The sequence below is a fragment of the Anolis sagrei genome, chromosome 1, assembly GCF_037176765.1.
Source record: "Anolis sagrei isolate rAnoSag1 chromosome 1, rAnoSag1.mat, whole genome shotgun sequence".
In the NCBI taxonomy this organism is placed as follows: domain Eukaryota; kingdom Metazoa; phylum Chordata; class Lepidosauria; order Squamata; family Dactyloidae; genus Anolis; species Anolis sagrei.
Window position 1 is genome coordinate 267,091,069 of NC_090021.1, and position 17,134 is coordinate 267,108,202.

Here is a 17,134-nt window from a genome sequence, read left to right on the forward strand (position 1 = left end):
TCCATATTGAGGCTTTCTGTTACTGTATTCTTCCACTAGAAAAAAGGTAGAATACAAATTCAATAAAAATAAATAAGCAAATACTGCCAATGGATTATATGCCGATTCATACACGTGCATATACACAATTGCAATGTGGGCTTTGCTACATTGTAACTTTAATAATAAAATTATAATAATAACTTTATTTTTATACCCCGCCAACCATCTCCCCAAGGGGACTCAGGGTGGCTTACAAGGGACAAGCCCAAAAATTACAAACAGAACACACAATTGAAAACATCAAAAAAATGAAAATAAAAACAAACACAATTGTAAACAATATCAAACAATATGGCTGAGAAGAAGAAAAAACATAGCTGAGGTTCAGGCTTCATGAGTGCAATACATCCTGAAGAGGAGCACAAGGAAAGTACAACAGTCAAGTAGATAGGACTAGGAATGGTGTCATCAAAGTGTTTAAGGACTGCAAAAATGGAATTCAGGAGCTGCGTGCACCCAATGGACCATGCTATGCCCTGCCCATTTAAAACAAATATATTTTAAATTATAAAAATGATGTGAAACCAATATTATAAGAGAAGTTATGAAATGTTACTCATTGTGCTGAAATGAAATATATTTACATTACTATCCATTTATATTTATATTTAATTAATTAACAACATCTATAATGTCATTACAAATTGTTACTTCTAACCAATTATTCCAATCCCTGATAATATATATTCCTCATTAGGGGTTATTAAAATAGAAAGGAACCATATGGCTTTCGGCTCCTTTAATTGGTTTTGACCTTCACTTCAGAAGGCAAGGAGCCACAAACATATGAATAAATCATGAATCTTAAGGTTGATGGGAAAGGATCCAAGGGATTTCTTCCCATTCATGGCACCCCATTTCTGTTGGCTGTTGAAGGTGGATGTTTATGCTGGGCATAATTGTTAACTATGGGTCATTAAACCATATTACTGTGTCAAATCATTTAATGTACTTCTGGTATCCTGAAATTATTTTTAATATTTTAAATTGTTTTCATTTTGTTCAATTGATTTCATTTAAATATGAAATCCCATGATATAAGGTGATAAGCAACAACATTTATAATACATGGCAAGCAGTTTAGTTCCAGCTTATTAATATCTTATGTTGACTAAAATGCTTTAACAAAACTGTAAAGTTAAACATTTCAATGCATAGATTTACAAATGTAAAGAACTGTTTTGTATTCATCTTTGTTTTTGCTTGAATGTCACAGTAGAGAACATTAAGCTACAATATAGCTGTGTCTAAAGTACTGAATTATAAAGTCTGTCAACTGATTATTTCATTATAATCTACTGTCATACTAAAAGGAATGATGGCCTTCTGTTATTTTCTTCTCATATTTTTACCTAATCAAGTTTTTATACAGGTTGAGCATCCCTTATGCAGAATTCCAAAATTCCAAATAATAATAATTCAAAATGGGTCACATGGGTAGCTGAGATAGTGACACCTTTTACTTTTTCATGTTTCAATGTGTACAAACTTTGTTTTGTGTACAAAGTTATTAAAATATTGTATAAAATTATATTCAGGCTATGTTTATAAGATGTGTATGTTTATAAGGTATATAAATGAATGTTGTGTTTAGAATTGGGTCAAGTTACCTCATTATCGCATTTTATGCAAATATGGCTTTTCCAAAATCCACAAAACATCTAACATACAAATATATTACTAAGCATTTAGTAAATCACAAGCATTTCAGATAAGGCATACTCAATAGCTCCTTGCACCCCCACCCCCAGTCTCCTGGCTTGTCATTTCTTTGTGCCAGGAGGGCACAAGGAGCATCTTAATGGCAACCGAGTAAGATTTTTTAAAGTTTTAAGGGTTGTTTGGGGGGGGGGGGCTTTGGAGGGGCTGCATGTCATCCCGGTAGGAAAGCCCAGTTTGGGAGGGGGGGAGTGAGGATGGGAATCTGCACATAGCAAGTTTCTTAAACCCACTTTGGTGTGAAATTTGCCGCTATCTGGAAATGCCCTAAGATTGCTTTGGAAATAAATGGAGCTAGTAGTTAGGGAATCCAAGGGAACCAAATCCAAGAGATTCAAACTTTTCCTTGGGAAAGAGATTCTTTTCCTCCCCAAAACCTATCCTTTTGAATTCCATTTATATATCTGATGAAAGCGTCATTTAGTTCTGGTCTACTATAATGGAGCATTAAAAGTTCGTAATCATAAATCAAATGTCTAGCCCCCAACTAGAATAGGCCCATGATACAGTAGCCAGATGATAAATCAACAGTCATGTAAATTGCACTACTTTCAGTGAACCAACTGCAATTGGGATTAACAGTTGTATTTAGATGTGGGTATGATATACTAGTATTCTTTATGGTGCTTAAATAATTAAAGGGAATTGCACCTTATTTTGATTAAAGAAAATTATTATTATTTATTATTGTTATTTACAACATTTCTACCTTGCCCTTCTCAACCCCTGGGGGGGGGGGGACTCAGAGCAGCTTACACTGGCAACAATTCGATGCTGCAACAAATATGACAAATATAACAGCAATATAAAACAGTAAATAAAACAATAGATTAAAAACGGTTAAAACGTTATTATCATTTCCGAAAGATATTTCTTGTGGCTTGCTGCTTATGAATGTTTCTTTTCTGTAGGTTTATGAAATATTGAAAAGGACTACATGCACCAAAGCCAAATACAGCATGGGTAAGAAATTTTATTTAGGCTTCAGATTTCCATCTTTTCCTAGACTTAGAATGTTCCCAATCTGTAAATGGAAAACATGCTGTGTTTTGTGTGTGTGTGTGTGTGTGTATACACACACAGAGATATATTGTGTATTGAACCTAATTATTTATCTCCTTCCTACACCTTTGGTGGTCTCTGTGTTTATACAAAGGATCGCGCGCACACACCCCAATGCTATTTATAACATTTCCTATCATCCTTGGCCATGTTGACTGGGGTCTTTGGACTACAGTACCTGACGGGTTGCACCACTCCAGATTCAAACCATCATTCTATTATTGAAAAATGTCATTCCCTACAATTTTTACATGTACTTTTGTTATATCTCAAAGCATGACCTCTGCAGATATATGAATTTGCGGGGAGTCCACCATGTTGATTATGATGTGCTCACTAGAAAGAATGTTTAGAAAATGTTCAGTATGTGTTTTCAGTATTCATTATTTCATTATTTTATTCAAAACGTTTTTAAAAACCAGTTTACATTCTAGCAACCCACAAGAGTTAAATGCAAGTGTGGGAAACTGGATTAATGTTGTTCTTGTGCAAATATTAGCACAAGGGCTGATTAACTATCCTTCAAATAATGAAAGACAAATTAAGCTTTGTTTATTTATTAATTCCTGTCTTGAAATGGGTCATGTGATCAGTATACTGCACAGTGCTCATGTGTGCTTCCCTCCCTCCCTTTTTTCTTTATATCTGTTTGTGTTATTTAAAATCTGACTTGCAGCCATTAACAGGATCCTTCCTATGGGAGACAACAAACATAAAAAATAGAAATGCAACCAAAACAGAGTACTTAAAAATGCAGACCACAAAAATCCAGTGCAGTTGCAGAAAGAAAGAAAAAACTGGGCCTGATCAATAAAAGGTTCTTACACCTTCCTTAAAAAATCTATAAAAGTGTTAAGAATCTCCACAATGATATGGAAACGCCATAAGGCATGTGGTCATGTGGCCACAGTCTACAGTTTTTGGTATGTGACAAAGTTTGATACAGTACATTTCTAGAAACATATATTAGAACATACCTAGGTATGCATAATTCAAAGATATAGTTGTGTTAGTCTGGAATATCAGTTTGCAAAGGGATCTTGCAGAACCTTAGAGATTCACTAAAATAATGAAGTTGGTAGCTTAAACTTTCACAGACTAAGTCTATTTCCTCAGATACATAATACTACATTTCCAGTGAAGTAACATTTGATGTGTCCTTCTTCATCTACATACTGCACTTGCTGGCTGCATGCAGATTTTAAAAATCTATTTGATCCTCAAAACTGCTAGAAAAGATTTGGGGAATTGGTCCCTATGCCCAGAACTTTAGAAATATCATTAAAAACCTGTGGTTTTCAATTTCATGATTCAGGTTAAAGATTCAGAGTTTTATTTCCACTATACATGTGATAGATCTGTTTCACAGCATTGACAATTCCCTTTGCGCTCTTGGCTCAGTATGACCTAACAGTCATAAGTGCATTTGCTGATAAACTGATTTCATGAATTGTTTATTCCTTTCATCAAATGTGGATGTGGGAAAACACTGGTTTTCATAGCTTGATTTGGGGGGAAATGCTTTGACATTTTCTACAAATGTGAAAATGGTGCAATTCCATCTGGTGGTATATTTTATAAAACTGTGAGAAACATTTCAAAGTTTGCAGCCAGAATAAACAGTAACAGAAAAGATAATTGTGTTTTATGGGGAAGTGAAATAGTCATAATTTTGATATTTTTCTGCCTCTAAATATTCGCCTTTTTGACTTAAGACAGCTGCAGGATTCTTAGTTTTCAGATAGTTGGCACTCAGTGTGCCAATTGTCTTTCATACTCGAGTTGGGTGCCATGGTTCCATTGGATGGTCTGTTAACATTAAGAGTCACAGCAAAAAACAAATGCTTTAAAGCAGTGCTATTTCAACTTTTAGGGAGCTAGCAGTGCTTGGGCATTTTTATTTATTTCTTTATTTAGCATCTGAAATGCATAATCTTGGCACTTAGCTCAAGTTGCACGGACCAAGTACCTGATGTGGTGGACTGGCAGGGGCATTTCCCAAGCATGTCAAAGAAAGCACTATATTTGTGTCCATTGGCTACAATTGTTCCTTTCTTTTCTGGGAACTTATTTCAGATCAGCAGTCAGTGGACCACTGCAGGTTCATGGGTTGTTAATTGAGGTAACACTAGTATACATCATCTTTTGGGATTTTTCAAACTATTCAGAACTGCTTTGCTATCTCAACTATATAATGATTAACAGAAAGCTTAATAATTTGGTTGCTTCCCTTGGGTACCATGGAGGCAGGGTAGAAGGAAACCATTGTGCAAATAATTCATGATGTTTGACAAATAGGCCGTGTTGTCATTTCAGTTTTGCTTTATAGCATGATCCAAACTTCTGGTGAACTTTTAGTAACTGAACAGGTGTTTTTTGGCATTTTATGAGCTCAGCCTATATTTGCTCTCTAACACCATAAATGAAACACTATGCCAGCAGGGCCAAAACAATAAAACTGGTTATAGCTTTTCTTACAGCCAAGTCGTTGTCTATACCTTCACTCTTCTCAGTGTTGTAAACAAATATTGGCAGAACACTTGGCTGAAGGAATTCACTAAAGTTGCTACTTTACTGTTAATAGTAAACTCTGTGTGTGTGCAAGTGTATGTTATTATACAGAAAACATATAATCGGGCATTTTTTCTTGACCAGAATAGTAATTTGAAAACAAAATCCATGTTTTAGGGTTTCAAGCAAATAGTTTCATAACATCTTAGGGCATATCTACACAGACGCTTTAGCCTGAAGTGGGCGAGAATTGGCTCTGGGACATTTACATGGCATATGGAGTCATCTCCAAAGCGAGGAGGAGCTGAGGAGCCTTCTAATCAAGGTGAAAGAAGAAAGCGCAAAAGCTGGATTGCAGCTAAACATCAAAAAAACCAAAATTATGGCAACAAGAATGATTGACAACTGGGAAATAGAGGGAGAAAACGTGGAGGCCGTGACAGAATTTGTATTTCTAGGCGCAAAGATTACTGCAGATGCAGACTGTGGCCAGGAAATCAGAAGACGCTTACTTCTTGGGAAATCAGAAGACGCTTACTTCCAGTCTCGATAAAATAGTAAAGAATAGAGACATCAGACTGGCAACAAAGATCCGCCTAGTCAAAGCCATGGTATTCCCTGTAGTCACCTACGGATGTGAGAGCTGGACCTTAGGGAAGGCTGAGCGAAGGAAGATCGATGCTTTTGAACTGTGGTGTTGGAGGAAAGTTCTGAGAGTGCCTTGGACTGCAAGAAGATCCAACCAGTCCATCCTCCAGGAAATAAAGCCCGGCTGCTCACTGGAGGGAAGGATACTAGAGACAAAGTTGAAGTACTTTGGCCACATCATGAGGAGACAGCAAAGCCTAGAGAAGACAATTATGCTGGGGAAAGTGGAAGGCAAAAGGAAGAGGGGCCGACCAAGGGCAAGATGGATGGATGGCATCCTTGAAGTGACTGGACTGACCTTGAAGGAGCTGGGGGTGGTGATGGCCGACAGGGAGCTCTGGCGTGGACTGGTCCATGAGGTCACGAAGAGTCGGAGACGACTGAACGAATGAACAACAACAACAACATGGAGTCATCTCAGCCTCAACACAAGACACAGTTTATTTTTATTTATTTATTTGCTTTACTTCTATACCGCCTTTCTCAGCCGAAATGGCGACTCATTTCCCTCAGTTATTTGGCATGGTTGTGCCTTGTGTTGGGCAAAGTCAGGGAATGCCTCAGAGCTTCCCCACACACGTGTGTGCATGCATGCGGATAATTTTGATTCAGAACCAGTCCCACTGCTCACATGGGATGGTGCTGCCATCCTGCTTTTCCCACACTCAGCAGCATGAGGAAAATTGGATGACGCCTGTACCGTTATTTCTCAGTTGAGCATGAATGCCCTCGAAATAACCCTATGCACAGAAACAGGTAGCAACCCAGTGGCTGTTGCATAGGGATATTCTGTTTCTAGAATAATCACTAGCAAAATCACTCGAAGATGGGTGTAGAGTGGATTGTGTCTTTTAATGAATTTCATAGGGAAGCTAAAAAGATTAATTCCAGTATATACTACTTCATTCCATGCTTCATAATTGCCTTTTTAAAGAATAAAAATCCAGCCTTTGCTTTCTTATCATGTCAATATCCACATTGACATGTGGCCAACTACTAGAAAGGACATTTAATATAATGTCAAGTTTTTTTTAATTTTGTGTTTTTTTAATATGTTACAACTGTATCCTTGGTTCGCATCTGATACAATAAATAAATAAATATCCACATTGCTTTGTTCATTTTTTTCATATTGACTTTACTGACTAGATCCTAGCTAGCACTGAAGATAGGGTATCAGAATCATCAAACATGTTTTTTTTAGGTAACATGACCCTTTCAGAGTCTTTGAGGTATCTAGTATCTGAACATCTCTATATTAAAGCCAGCAGTTGTGATGAAAAACTAAATACTCGCAGCTTTTAGATTCTGTAACTATGCGGTCACTGGAATTCTGTTAGAACCTAAGATCTCTAAGTGCCTTCTTCAGTCCTGGCAAAATCCCATCTATATTATTTACCTCATCTCCCAATATATACTCTCCATCATTCAATTCCTAAATTAGAGATTTTATCGATGAAAAAATAATGTATTTTCGTCAAAGTCCTCATCACTCACGCAATTGTAAATGCTGAATTATATAACTAATAGACAAATGTGTAAACAGGGCAAGGAGAGGGAAGAAAGAAGGAACCTATCCTTTTAAATAAAAGACGAAAATGTGATAAATATGGTGAGTATTATGTCAAGGACTTTTCAAAAGGCTTTCCAAATGGCTTCTCTAATCAAACTTCGATCTGATTTTTAAACTCTTTCTGTGAAAGTATATGTGGTTGTGGCTATGTGTATGTGTCAAGAGATTGAAAAGTATTTTTTGGACACAAGCTCCAGAATCCTGTGATGACCATGGGGGATTCTGGGAGATTTAATTTTCCAAAAACTAACATCTCCAAGCTCTGGTGTGTAGATTGCCCCCAATGGGCCAATCTCAGCAGAATTGTCTCTTTCTTGCAACTTTTCCTTTTACTCCACTTCCAAATCTCTGGGTCTGCTTTTCAAATCCAGATGGAAACTTCTGGTTATATAATTTATTGTAATAACTAATTTCAAGTCATTGGCTTTCTGCTTTTGACTCTGAAATGTATTAGTTTCCTTTCAGTCTCCCCAACTCTCCATTTCTTAAATCACTAATAATCTATACAGTCTAAAGGTGTGGTGACAAATGAACTGGGTCAGGATTCAGTAACAAAGCTGGTGTTCTTTGAGGGGAAATCACAACTGGAGGGCAGTTTTGCTTGTACAAAATCAGTCTTGAAAGTGTAAATAGATCTCCTCTGTTGCTCTTTCCCTCAGGAATCACCAGCCTGCTTGCCAATGGCGTTTACAGTGCTGCATATCCCTTGCATGATGTAAGTGACCTTGGAATATATTTTATGTTTCTACAAACTGATACCAAGAATGTCCTAAGAACGAATGGCACTATCCCAAACATCTTCAGTGTTTTATGGGCTCAGTACCTTGCTCTACCTTTATATTACATTTTAGCCATTTCTTCAGGAACATGCCTGCCGACTTTTACTGGTTATACCAACACAAAAGATAACTGCCTCAGTTTTATATAAAATACAGTTGTAAAAATGACTCAACAACTGACTGACTCAGCAAATAACTGTGTTCTTGACCTTCTGCTGCCAAGGACACCAAAGCTGTTAGGATACATATTTATATCTGTGGCACCATCTAGCTGATTTCCTAATCTAAATCTCTTAGACATCCTCCAAACAAATGCAAAGCATGTTCGTGATGGTGCAGACAGTTTCTACTGGGGAGATGGATTAGTCACATATTCTAATTGCTGCAGCCGGAAACATAGCAGTAAATTCAATCATATTTGTTGTTGTTGTTGTTGTTGTTGTTTTAAAGCAGAAACAGCTACTTGACAGTTCATATTTATAGAAAACTACCCAAAGGCTGCTGAATCTTTTTATATTTAGAAGTATAATTAATTAATGTGTTTTAATTGTATGACTAAATATACAAATATGCTTGATGATGCTGTTGCTGGATGATTATGACATCAGTAGCAGCAGGGATATATTTTACATGAATATATTACATATTGTTTTAATGTAATGAGATTTTTAAAGGAACAATTATTAATGCTAAAGCAGATATTAATGGAAACTAAACTAATGTTTGGCCCACTAGTTTAGGCTGATTTCAAATAATCAATCATGTGACCAGGGTTCAGGTCTTCACTCAGTCATGGAAATTCACTAGGTGACCTTGGGCAAATCACATTCTCTCAGCCTTAGAGGGAGAGACGGGCAACCACCTTCTGAACACAATCTACCAAAACAACCCTGTGATGAGGTCACTATAAGTCAGAAATGACTTAAAGGCACACAGTAGCAATAACTAGACCCATTAAATCAGTGTAACTTTACATAAGTGTTAGCTTGTTCCCATTTGTAGATCTATTCCACTTGAAATTAAGAAGTGATTTTAGGGTAGTCCAGAACAACCATGATATCCATTGACTTGATGGCGTTTCTTACCAACGATCCCATAATTAGACTCCTCCAGAAGTGTTTGTGGGCCTCTCTAGTTCCTCCACTGCCATTCTATGGTATGCTTCCATATACATATAAGCAAAACATAAAGTTTTCTTTTATCCAAAGTGTCAGGTATCCACGAGAGTCTTGGAACATATCTCTTGCAGATATGAGGATCTTACTGTCTATTACTTAGTCAAAGCTACTTTTTAGGCTGTGATCCATTTCTTTGAGTACAAGCCATACATCATGGGTTAGATCCACAAACAGAAGGTGTGTGTGTAGAAACTGCTTCCATATGGGGGAATCATTTTTGCCTCTACATAACCCACCCATATTCTACAGACCGCTCCCCCCCCCCCCAACACTCATTGTACCATTTTTAGGGACAGAGGAGGGATGACATAGGTAGAAAAGCAATCTCCCTCACCAGTCCAGCTACATGTGTCTAAATCTGGATCCAGCCACATATGTAGTATGCATAGTATTCATGCCACCTTTGTAGGTTAACTATCAAATAATATCCATTTTCTCTATTTTTAATAAAGGGTGATTATGAAGATGAACATGCTGAGCCCAATGACAGAAAAGTAAGTTGATATGGTAAAATTCAGCAAGTTCTCTGAAATGGCTGCTTCAAGAATCTCCTGTTGGGATGTGGACATTTGCCAGGTTTTCATGAAAAAGCAGTCAGTGTCATTTAGAAATGTTGTTTTGAATATTACATTCACTGTAGCAGAAAACACAATATAGATCCATGCCAACTCTCAGGGTCAGCCAAACCACCCAAGTGAATACATAAGGTAGCAAGCAAGAGGAAGCAGTATTCTGGCAGCACATTCCAGCATCAGCGCTAGGAATAGTTCGGACATATGGCAGATTGTTTTGTGCGTTACATGACTGCATTTCTGAGCGTGTTGCAAGTTTGAAATTCTTCTACTGATTTTTCTCAGAAAGTAGGGGGCAATGCCTATTGAAATTAGTAAGATTTTTAGTTGTGCTGGAGAAAGAGTGACAGTGTGGTATATAGTACACATGACTCTGTAGACCAGGCTTCGAATTCCCACATGGTCATAGAAACTGTCCATGATCTTGGGCAAGTCATGGTCTCCCAGCCTCAGAGAAAGGCAAAGGCAAACTCACTTCAAACAAATCTTGACAAAAAAAAAACCCCTGTGATAGGTTCACCATAACTTGTAAATGACTTGAAGGCACATAACAACAGTGGTGAAAGAGGCAGAACAGTATCTAGCAATTTTAGCTAACACAGCCAGTGTCCAAACACTTGGATGCAGATCACAGGGGTGAAATACAATAGTACCTTCTGAACTGCCAGAATGAGCACAGGAGGCATTTCAGCAATCAGAAAACTGGCTAAGTTTAGAATATTGTTTACATAGATAAATACTAATGTATAACTAAGTTTTGAATTGGCTTGTGTGATTCCCCAAGTATTACTCTGAGAAGCTTCAATAAATGTAAAAAAGTGTTTTTTATGATGAAGTCAAGAACATACTAGCCTCTCACAATTGTGTAAGACTTGCAAAGTCTTGATACACTATGTAACAAAATGTGAAAAAAAACCTGTTCCTGGTTTGAAAGTATTATTTCCTGTTTAATTGTACAGTCCTTACTTTGAAAGTTGTTGTTTTTTGTGGCTGCCACAATCTATGGTGAATTGGTTGAGATGCTATGAGATATTCATTAATGTCCCACAAAAACAATGTTTTTGCAATGAATTGTCGAAGGCTTTCATGGCTGGAATCACTGGGTTGTGGTAGGTTTTTCAGGCTATATGGCCATGTTCTAGAAACATTTTCTCCTGACATTTCACTTGCATTTATGGCAGGCATCCTCAAAGGTTGTGAGGTCAGATCTCATAACCTCTGAGGATGCCTGCCATAGATGTAGATGAAATGTCAGGAGATAATGCTTCTGGAACATGGCCATATTGCCCCTAAAAACCTACAATAGCCCAAAGTTTTTGCAGTTTAATAAACTTTTTCCATGTTTTTATGATAGAAACGATTAGGAAATGACATTTATAACCCAGGAACTGAAATTGTGTTATTTATTTATTTGAAACATTTATATTCCGCCCTTCTCACCCCGCATGGTATTACATTGATCTAGATACTTCCTAAACTTTATTAATCTGTTTTGTGCCTCCATACCAAATATCTGAATTTAATTATAGCTTCGCCTGTTTATTAACACTATTATTGCTAGCAGCCCTTCTGAAATTTTGCACATACTCCACAGCTAAGCTTTTTAAGCATTGTGGTATAAATCCAAAACAAATCTTTAAACTTAAAATGTCTGATAGGGAATATATGCACAGTACACATTGAGGTAAGGACTTAAAAATTCGAAGTTATTGCTTCTTCTGCTTAAGTAACGTGAGGATTGTGTTCAGATAAATCAAAATTAGGATTATGTTCAGATAAATCCATGTTACCATTTATTTTTATTCATTTATTTTACTAAAACATTTATTTCCCATTATATATCAGAAGGACTTCTTGCAGTGTACAAGTGTAGTAGAGTGCTGGCTGGGGAATTATGAGAATTGTAGCCCAACACATCTTGAGGGCACCAGGTTGGGAAATGGTTGCTGACAGATATTTGGGTTGAATGCACATGGTTCTCAGTGGTAAGATTAATTCTGTGGTTCAACGAGTGTGTTTAAAAAAATGGAGGTAGGGTATAACTGCTTTTGCAGAAAGGGCAATTATGAATATTTTCAGTAACCAACAATTTACGAAGAGAGCAAACAAATTTATTTTGCCACATTGTTATGCTGGGGTGAGAGAGAGCAGGAGAATATACTTTTTTTGGTCACAGACCTTTAAACAATGGATATAACAAAGTCATAATCCCCAAAACAAACAGTATAGACAATATTAAAGGTTAACAAAACAAAGAGCTAAACTAAGATGTACTCTTCTGGGTAACTGCACATACCCTAATTATATCACTTTTTTATTTTTTGCTATAAACTGAATGATGAAAGGAATACTATATTTCAACATTAAAAAGAAATCCGCAAAGGGTTACAGTCTCCTTTCAGTTGAAAGGAAATGGGTTTTACTCAGGGCTTCCTATAATAAATGCAAGCCTGGAACACATATGTAAGTGTTTTAGTTTCTTCCAGACCACAGAGTCTTGTTTGGAATACCCATAAATCCAGTAACTGTCACTGCTAAAGGAAGTACATTGACCCTAGCTCATGCACAGGCATTTCTAAATTTAGAGATAGCTGAATAAGACACTTGATTATATTTAATTGACATTTCCCATTAGCTAGCAATGAAGTGATCTATCTATATTAGGGCCCTTCCACACAGCCATATAAACCAGAATATCAAAGCAGAATAGCCCACATTATCTGCTTTGAACTGGAAAATCTGAGTCCATACTGCCATATATTTCGGTTCAGGGCAGATAATGCGGGATTTTATTCAGCTGTGTGGAAGGGGTCTTAGATAGCCATTGGGTGACTGGTTTTGACTCAGAGACACTTTACAAAAAACAAGATAAGATAGGGAAAATCACTTATTTTGTCCTTGGTTTCTATATACTTTAAGCAAGAGCTTTTATGATTGTCCATAATTATCAGATGTAAATAAGTTACTTCTATGCCATACCCTCCACACTTCAGTCATAAAACCAGAAAGTGTGGCCATGCTGCCAAGGTTATTAATAAGGAATAACACAACAGGTTGGAGAGATTGCAGCAGTTTGCTTTTGCCAACAAAACAACTATAAAAGTGGGATTAGACAGGATTAATTGGGACTTGTAAAGGTTTTCCCATGACATTAAGTCCAGTCATGTCCGACTCTGGGGTGTGGAGCTCATCGCCATTTCTAAGCTGAAGAGCTAGCATTGGCCGTAGACAACTCCAAGGTCATGTGGCCAGCATGACTGCATAGAGCGCTGTTACCTTCCCACCGGAACGGTACCTATTAATCTACTCACATTTGCATGTTTTCGAACTGCTAGGTTGGCAGAAGCTGGAGCTGAGAACGGAAGCTCACACCACTCCCCAGATTTGAACCTGCCACCTTTCGGTCAACAAGCTCAGCAGCTCAGTAGTTTAGCCCACTGTGCCACTGGGGGCAAGGATAATTGGGACTAACCTTGCCAAATCAGGAAAGTTGGAGTGTGGAATGACTTAAGCAAAAATAATATGAAGTCAAAATGTTAATCCTATACATATGTTAGTCCTAAAAGTAACCACAGAAAATAAACCAAGCCAGAACACTGCTGAAGAGACTGTTTTTAAAATACTTCAGGAATACTTTGACATGACAGCAAATTTGAATCCCCCAAAGCAGTGGCTCCCCACCTTGGGTCTTCCAGTTGTTTTGAACTTCAACTCCCAGAAATCCCAGCCAGCTTGCCAGCTGTTAGGAATTGTGGGAGCTGAAGTCCATATAAAAACCATAAGAGAGCGACTCAAGATGAAGGTGGCATGAATTTTGCAGAAAGGTGTGGAACGAAGGGACTGTTCGTTTGTTTTTCACTTTTATTTCAAATTCCTTTTAACAGCTTCTTTGTGAGGAATGGGCAAGCTATGGAGTCTTTTATAAGTACCAACCAATTGACCTAGTGAGGTAAGGAGAATTTAAAATTTAACAATACTAAATCATATGTTAAACCCAGGATGTTATTTTGTCCCTTTACTTCATATACTCGTTTGTGTTTGTATTTGAAACAGCTGCATGACCTACAACTATCTGGAAGGTTATATAAACATGCAGCAAAAATTTCCTCTTCTCTTTGGTCAGATAAATTTTATATTTTCTGCTTGCTTATTGACATTCCTCTTCTGACTGTGAAAGGTTGTCTTTTAAAAACAACTCATCTGGAAGTTCAGTGTTAAAGGATGTGGTCTAAATAAAAGAAGGAGCTCAGAAGACAAGTCCAGATTGGTTGCATCACATGGCAATCCTCTGTCTGTATAGTTGGTTTCCAAACCAACAGTACTCCTGAATTGAATGTATTGTCGAAGGCTTTCATGGCCGGAATCACTCAGTTCTTGTGGGTTTTTTCGGGCTATATGGCCATGTTCTAGAGGCATTTCTCCTGACGTTTCGCCTGCATCTATGGCAGGCTTCCTCTGAGGAAGCCTGCCATAGATGCAGGCGAAACGTCAGGAGAAATGCCTCTAGAACATGGCCATATAGCCCGAAAAAACCCACAAGAACTGAGAGACTCCTGAATTGGTTTACTGGTTTGATTTTTTGATTCATTTGTTTTGCTTTCCTTGCCCAAGAAATTCTTATGAAATTCATTGTGACTTGACAAGTGACTTGAAGGCACACACAGAGAGATGGATCTCAAGAAAAATCTCAGGGTCAGATCATGAATACTTTGTGAATCTTTTCATTTCAGTATCCAGTGGTTCCCAAGTTTTCAGAACTGCTATATTTCCCTTTCTATATTAACTACATTCTTCGCTTTCCATTCAACTGACTTGACAGCCTAATTCAGTATATCAACACAGATTGCACTTGGTTTTCTCTTATTCTTTTGTCCTGGTATTCTCTGTCAGTATTGTAGCCAAACTCATTCTTTTCTAAACATTTCAGTGAAAATTGCAAGGTTATAAATATAATTTTGATCTTCATTTATTTATTGAGCACACTGTTGTCTATCTTAACACTGATCACCAGCAGCTGTCCAGAGTTCAGATGGATCTTTCCGATGTGCCTTCCCAGAATAGGAATCCTCCAACAAGTCCCATAAGCACTTTATTAGAACCAAGATTGTTGCACATCGCACTCTGCACTTGCCCTATAATGCCTATATACCACCTGTCACATCAGCACTTTTAATCTTGTACCCATTACTCTGGCCCGGCCCAGTTCTATTGTGTCTTAATGTATTGTTGATTGCTTATTGTTTACATTGCTTGAATTGTTTTTAATTTGCCTTAGGTTTTGTATTGTTATATTGTGTGTTGAGGCCTTGGCCTTTGTAAGCCGCATCGAGTCCTTCGGGAGATGCTAGCGGGGTACAAATAAAGTTTAATAATAATAATTAATAATAATAATCTTTCCCAACTCTACTCCAAGATTGAATCTAGGACCTTTGGCATACAATGTATGCATGCATTGTGCTGCTGAACTATGATCCTTCTTCAAAGTTAAGCACCTTTGCTTTATTTGATTTGAAAGTTGCCTTCTTTGAAGGTGCTCAAGGAAGCCTACATCGTTTTCACCCTATATTCTTTTCCTCACAATAACTTTCTGAGATAAATATCAAAAACCAACCCTTTATAACTGGCCCATCGCCCCTCCATCTTTCTCAACATCAAGCATACTGGACCCATCGTGCTCTCCTTCATGAGGAAACAGGAGCTGTCCCTCACAGCAAACATACAGGGAGCACATGAAGAATGGTTCACTCCCCATTTTGTGTGCACATTTAAATTGGGGGAAAAATCACAGGGTCAGATCATGAATACTTTGTGAACTATTTCAGTGGCTCCCAAGTATTTCAGAACTGCTATATTTTCCCTTTCACATTTAAATGGGAAGGAGCCCCCTGTGGCGCAGTGGGTTAAAATCCCACTTGTGCTGGCAGGACTGCTGACTGAAAGGTCAGCGGTCCGAATCTGGGGAACGGGGTGAGTTCCCATCTGCCAGCTCCAGTTCCATGTGGAGACATGAAAGAAGCCTCCCACAGGATGATAAAATATCCAGGTGTCCCCTGGGCAATGTCCTTGCAGACGGCCAATTCTCTCACACCAGAAGCAACTTGCAGTTTCTCAAGTTGCTCCTGGCATGAAAAAAAATTAAATGGCAAGAGCATGTTTAGCAATGCTATCTTTATCTCTAACCTAAAATTACAAGGCCAAAGACTGGTTGTTGATTTGCAACTCGACCCCATCTTTATCAGTTATTCTTTTCAGCTGCAACTTTGTGAAACTCAGAATGCATCTTTCTATTGCTGCTGTACCTACAATCCCTCACTCACTCCTAAATCAACCCCATATTTTTCTAGATGTGGTAATTAGAGCTGGACAGGGGACAACATTCATTAGCTGTTCACATTAGCTGTTGACATTTTGAGTGCTTCATTAAGAAAAAACAGCTCCCCCCACCCCACCCTCCAGGGATACATTGTGCCAAGAAAGAATTGCACCTTACCTTCCTAGACTCCTAAGCAGCAGTTCCAATGCTGGTTGAGAAGGATGTCTCATGCTGGCATAAATTCTTACAGGACTTCATATGGTTTATGTGGGTTGGGTGAACAGCACTGCTGGCCATTGTTGACCAGAGAACATACATGTATGTAGTAACTCAAACATTCTCCTTTTCATTTGGTGAGTTTTCACTGTGTTCCCAAGATGTATGCAAAGTGCTCATTAGAAGCCAGAAAGGAATTTTTGTCCATTTTTCCTGGGAAATGTTTTTCACCTTTCCTGATGTGTCTTTTCACTTCAAACAGAGCCCCATATACAATACTTCGTATCATTGTGAACCAGGGTCCCATAGTGGATGGCTGTATTCTTTAATAAGCTGCCTCTTTGTCACAACTATATAGGTATAGTGATGAGGAACAAGAATGTGCAGCATTCCAGATCCAGGAATGGGGAGACAAGCAAATCCCCATCTTCACTAACCATTTAATGCAGTTCAAAGCTAGCTTTAAACTGTGGCAGCTAGACAACAAACTCCCACAAAAGCATGCAAAGAAAGCAATTAAT

General features: G+C 37.9%; 1 protein-coding gene across 4 annotated transcripts in view; it reads left to right on the forward strand.

The window, feature by feature from the left end:
* The window catches only part of ANO1 (anoctamin 1), a 157,652-nt gene that overhangs the window by 85,927 nt on the left and 54,591 nt on the right, over nucleotides 1–17,134 (forward strand). For 2 of the 4 annotated variants that reach the window (XM_060765422.2, XM_060765431.2), the window contains exons 7-11: nucleotides 2,673–2,724; nucleotides 7,529–7,594; nucleotides 8,215–8,270; nucleotides 9,965–10,006; nucleotides 13,969–14,033. In XM_060765422.2, the coding sequence (XP_060621405.2) occupies nucleotides 2,673–2,724; nucleotides 7,529–7,594; nucleotides 8,215–8,270; nucleotides 9,965–10,006; nucleotides 13,969–14,033 (281 nt within the window). The remainder of the gene's footprint in view (nucleotides 1–2,672; nucleotides 2,725–7,528; nucleotides 7,595–8,214; nucleotides 8,271–9,964; nucleotides 10,007–13,968; nucleotides 14,034–17,134) is intronic. The other 2 variants (XM_067462705.1, XM_060765441.2) reach the window with 1 other exon arrangement.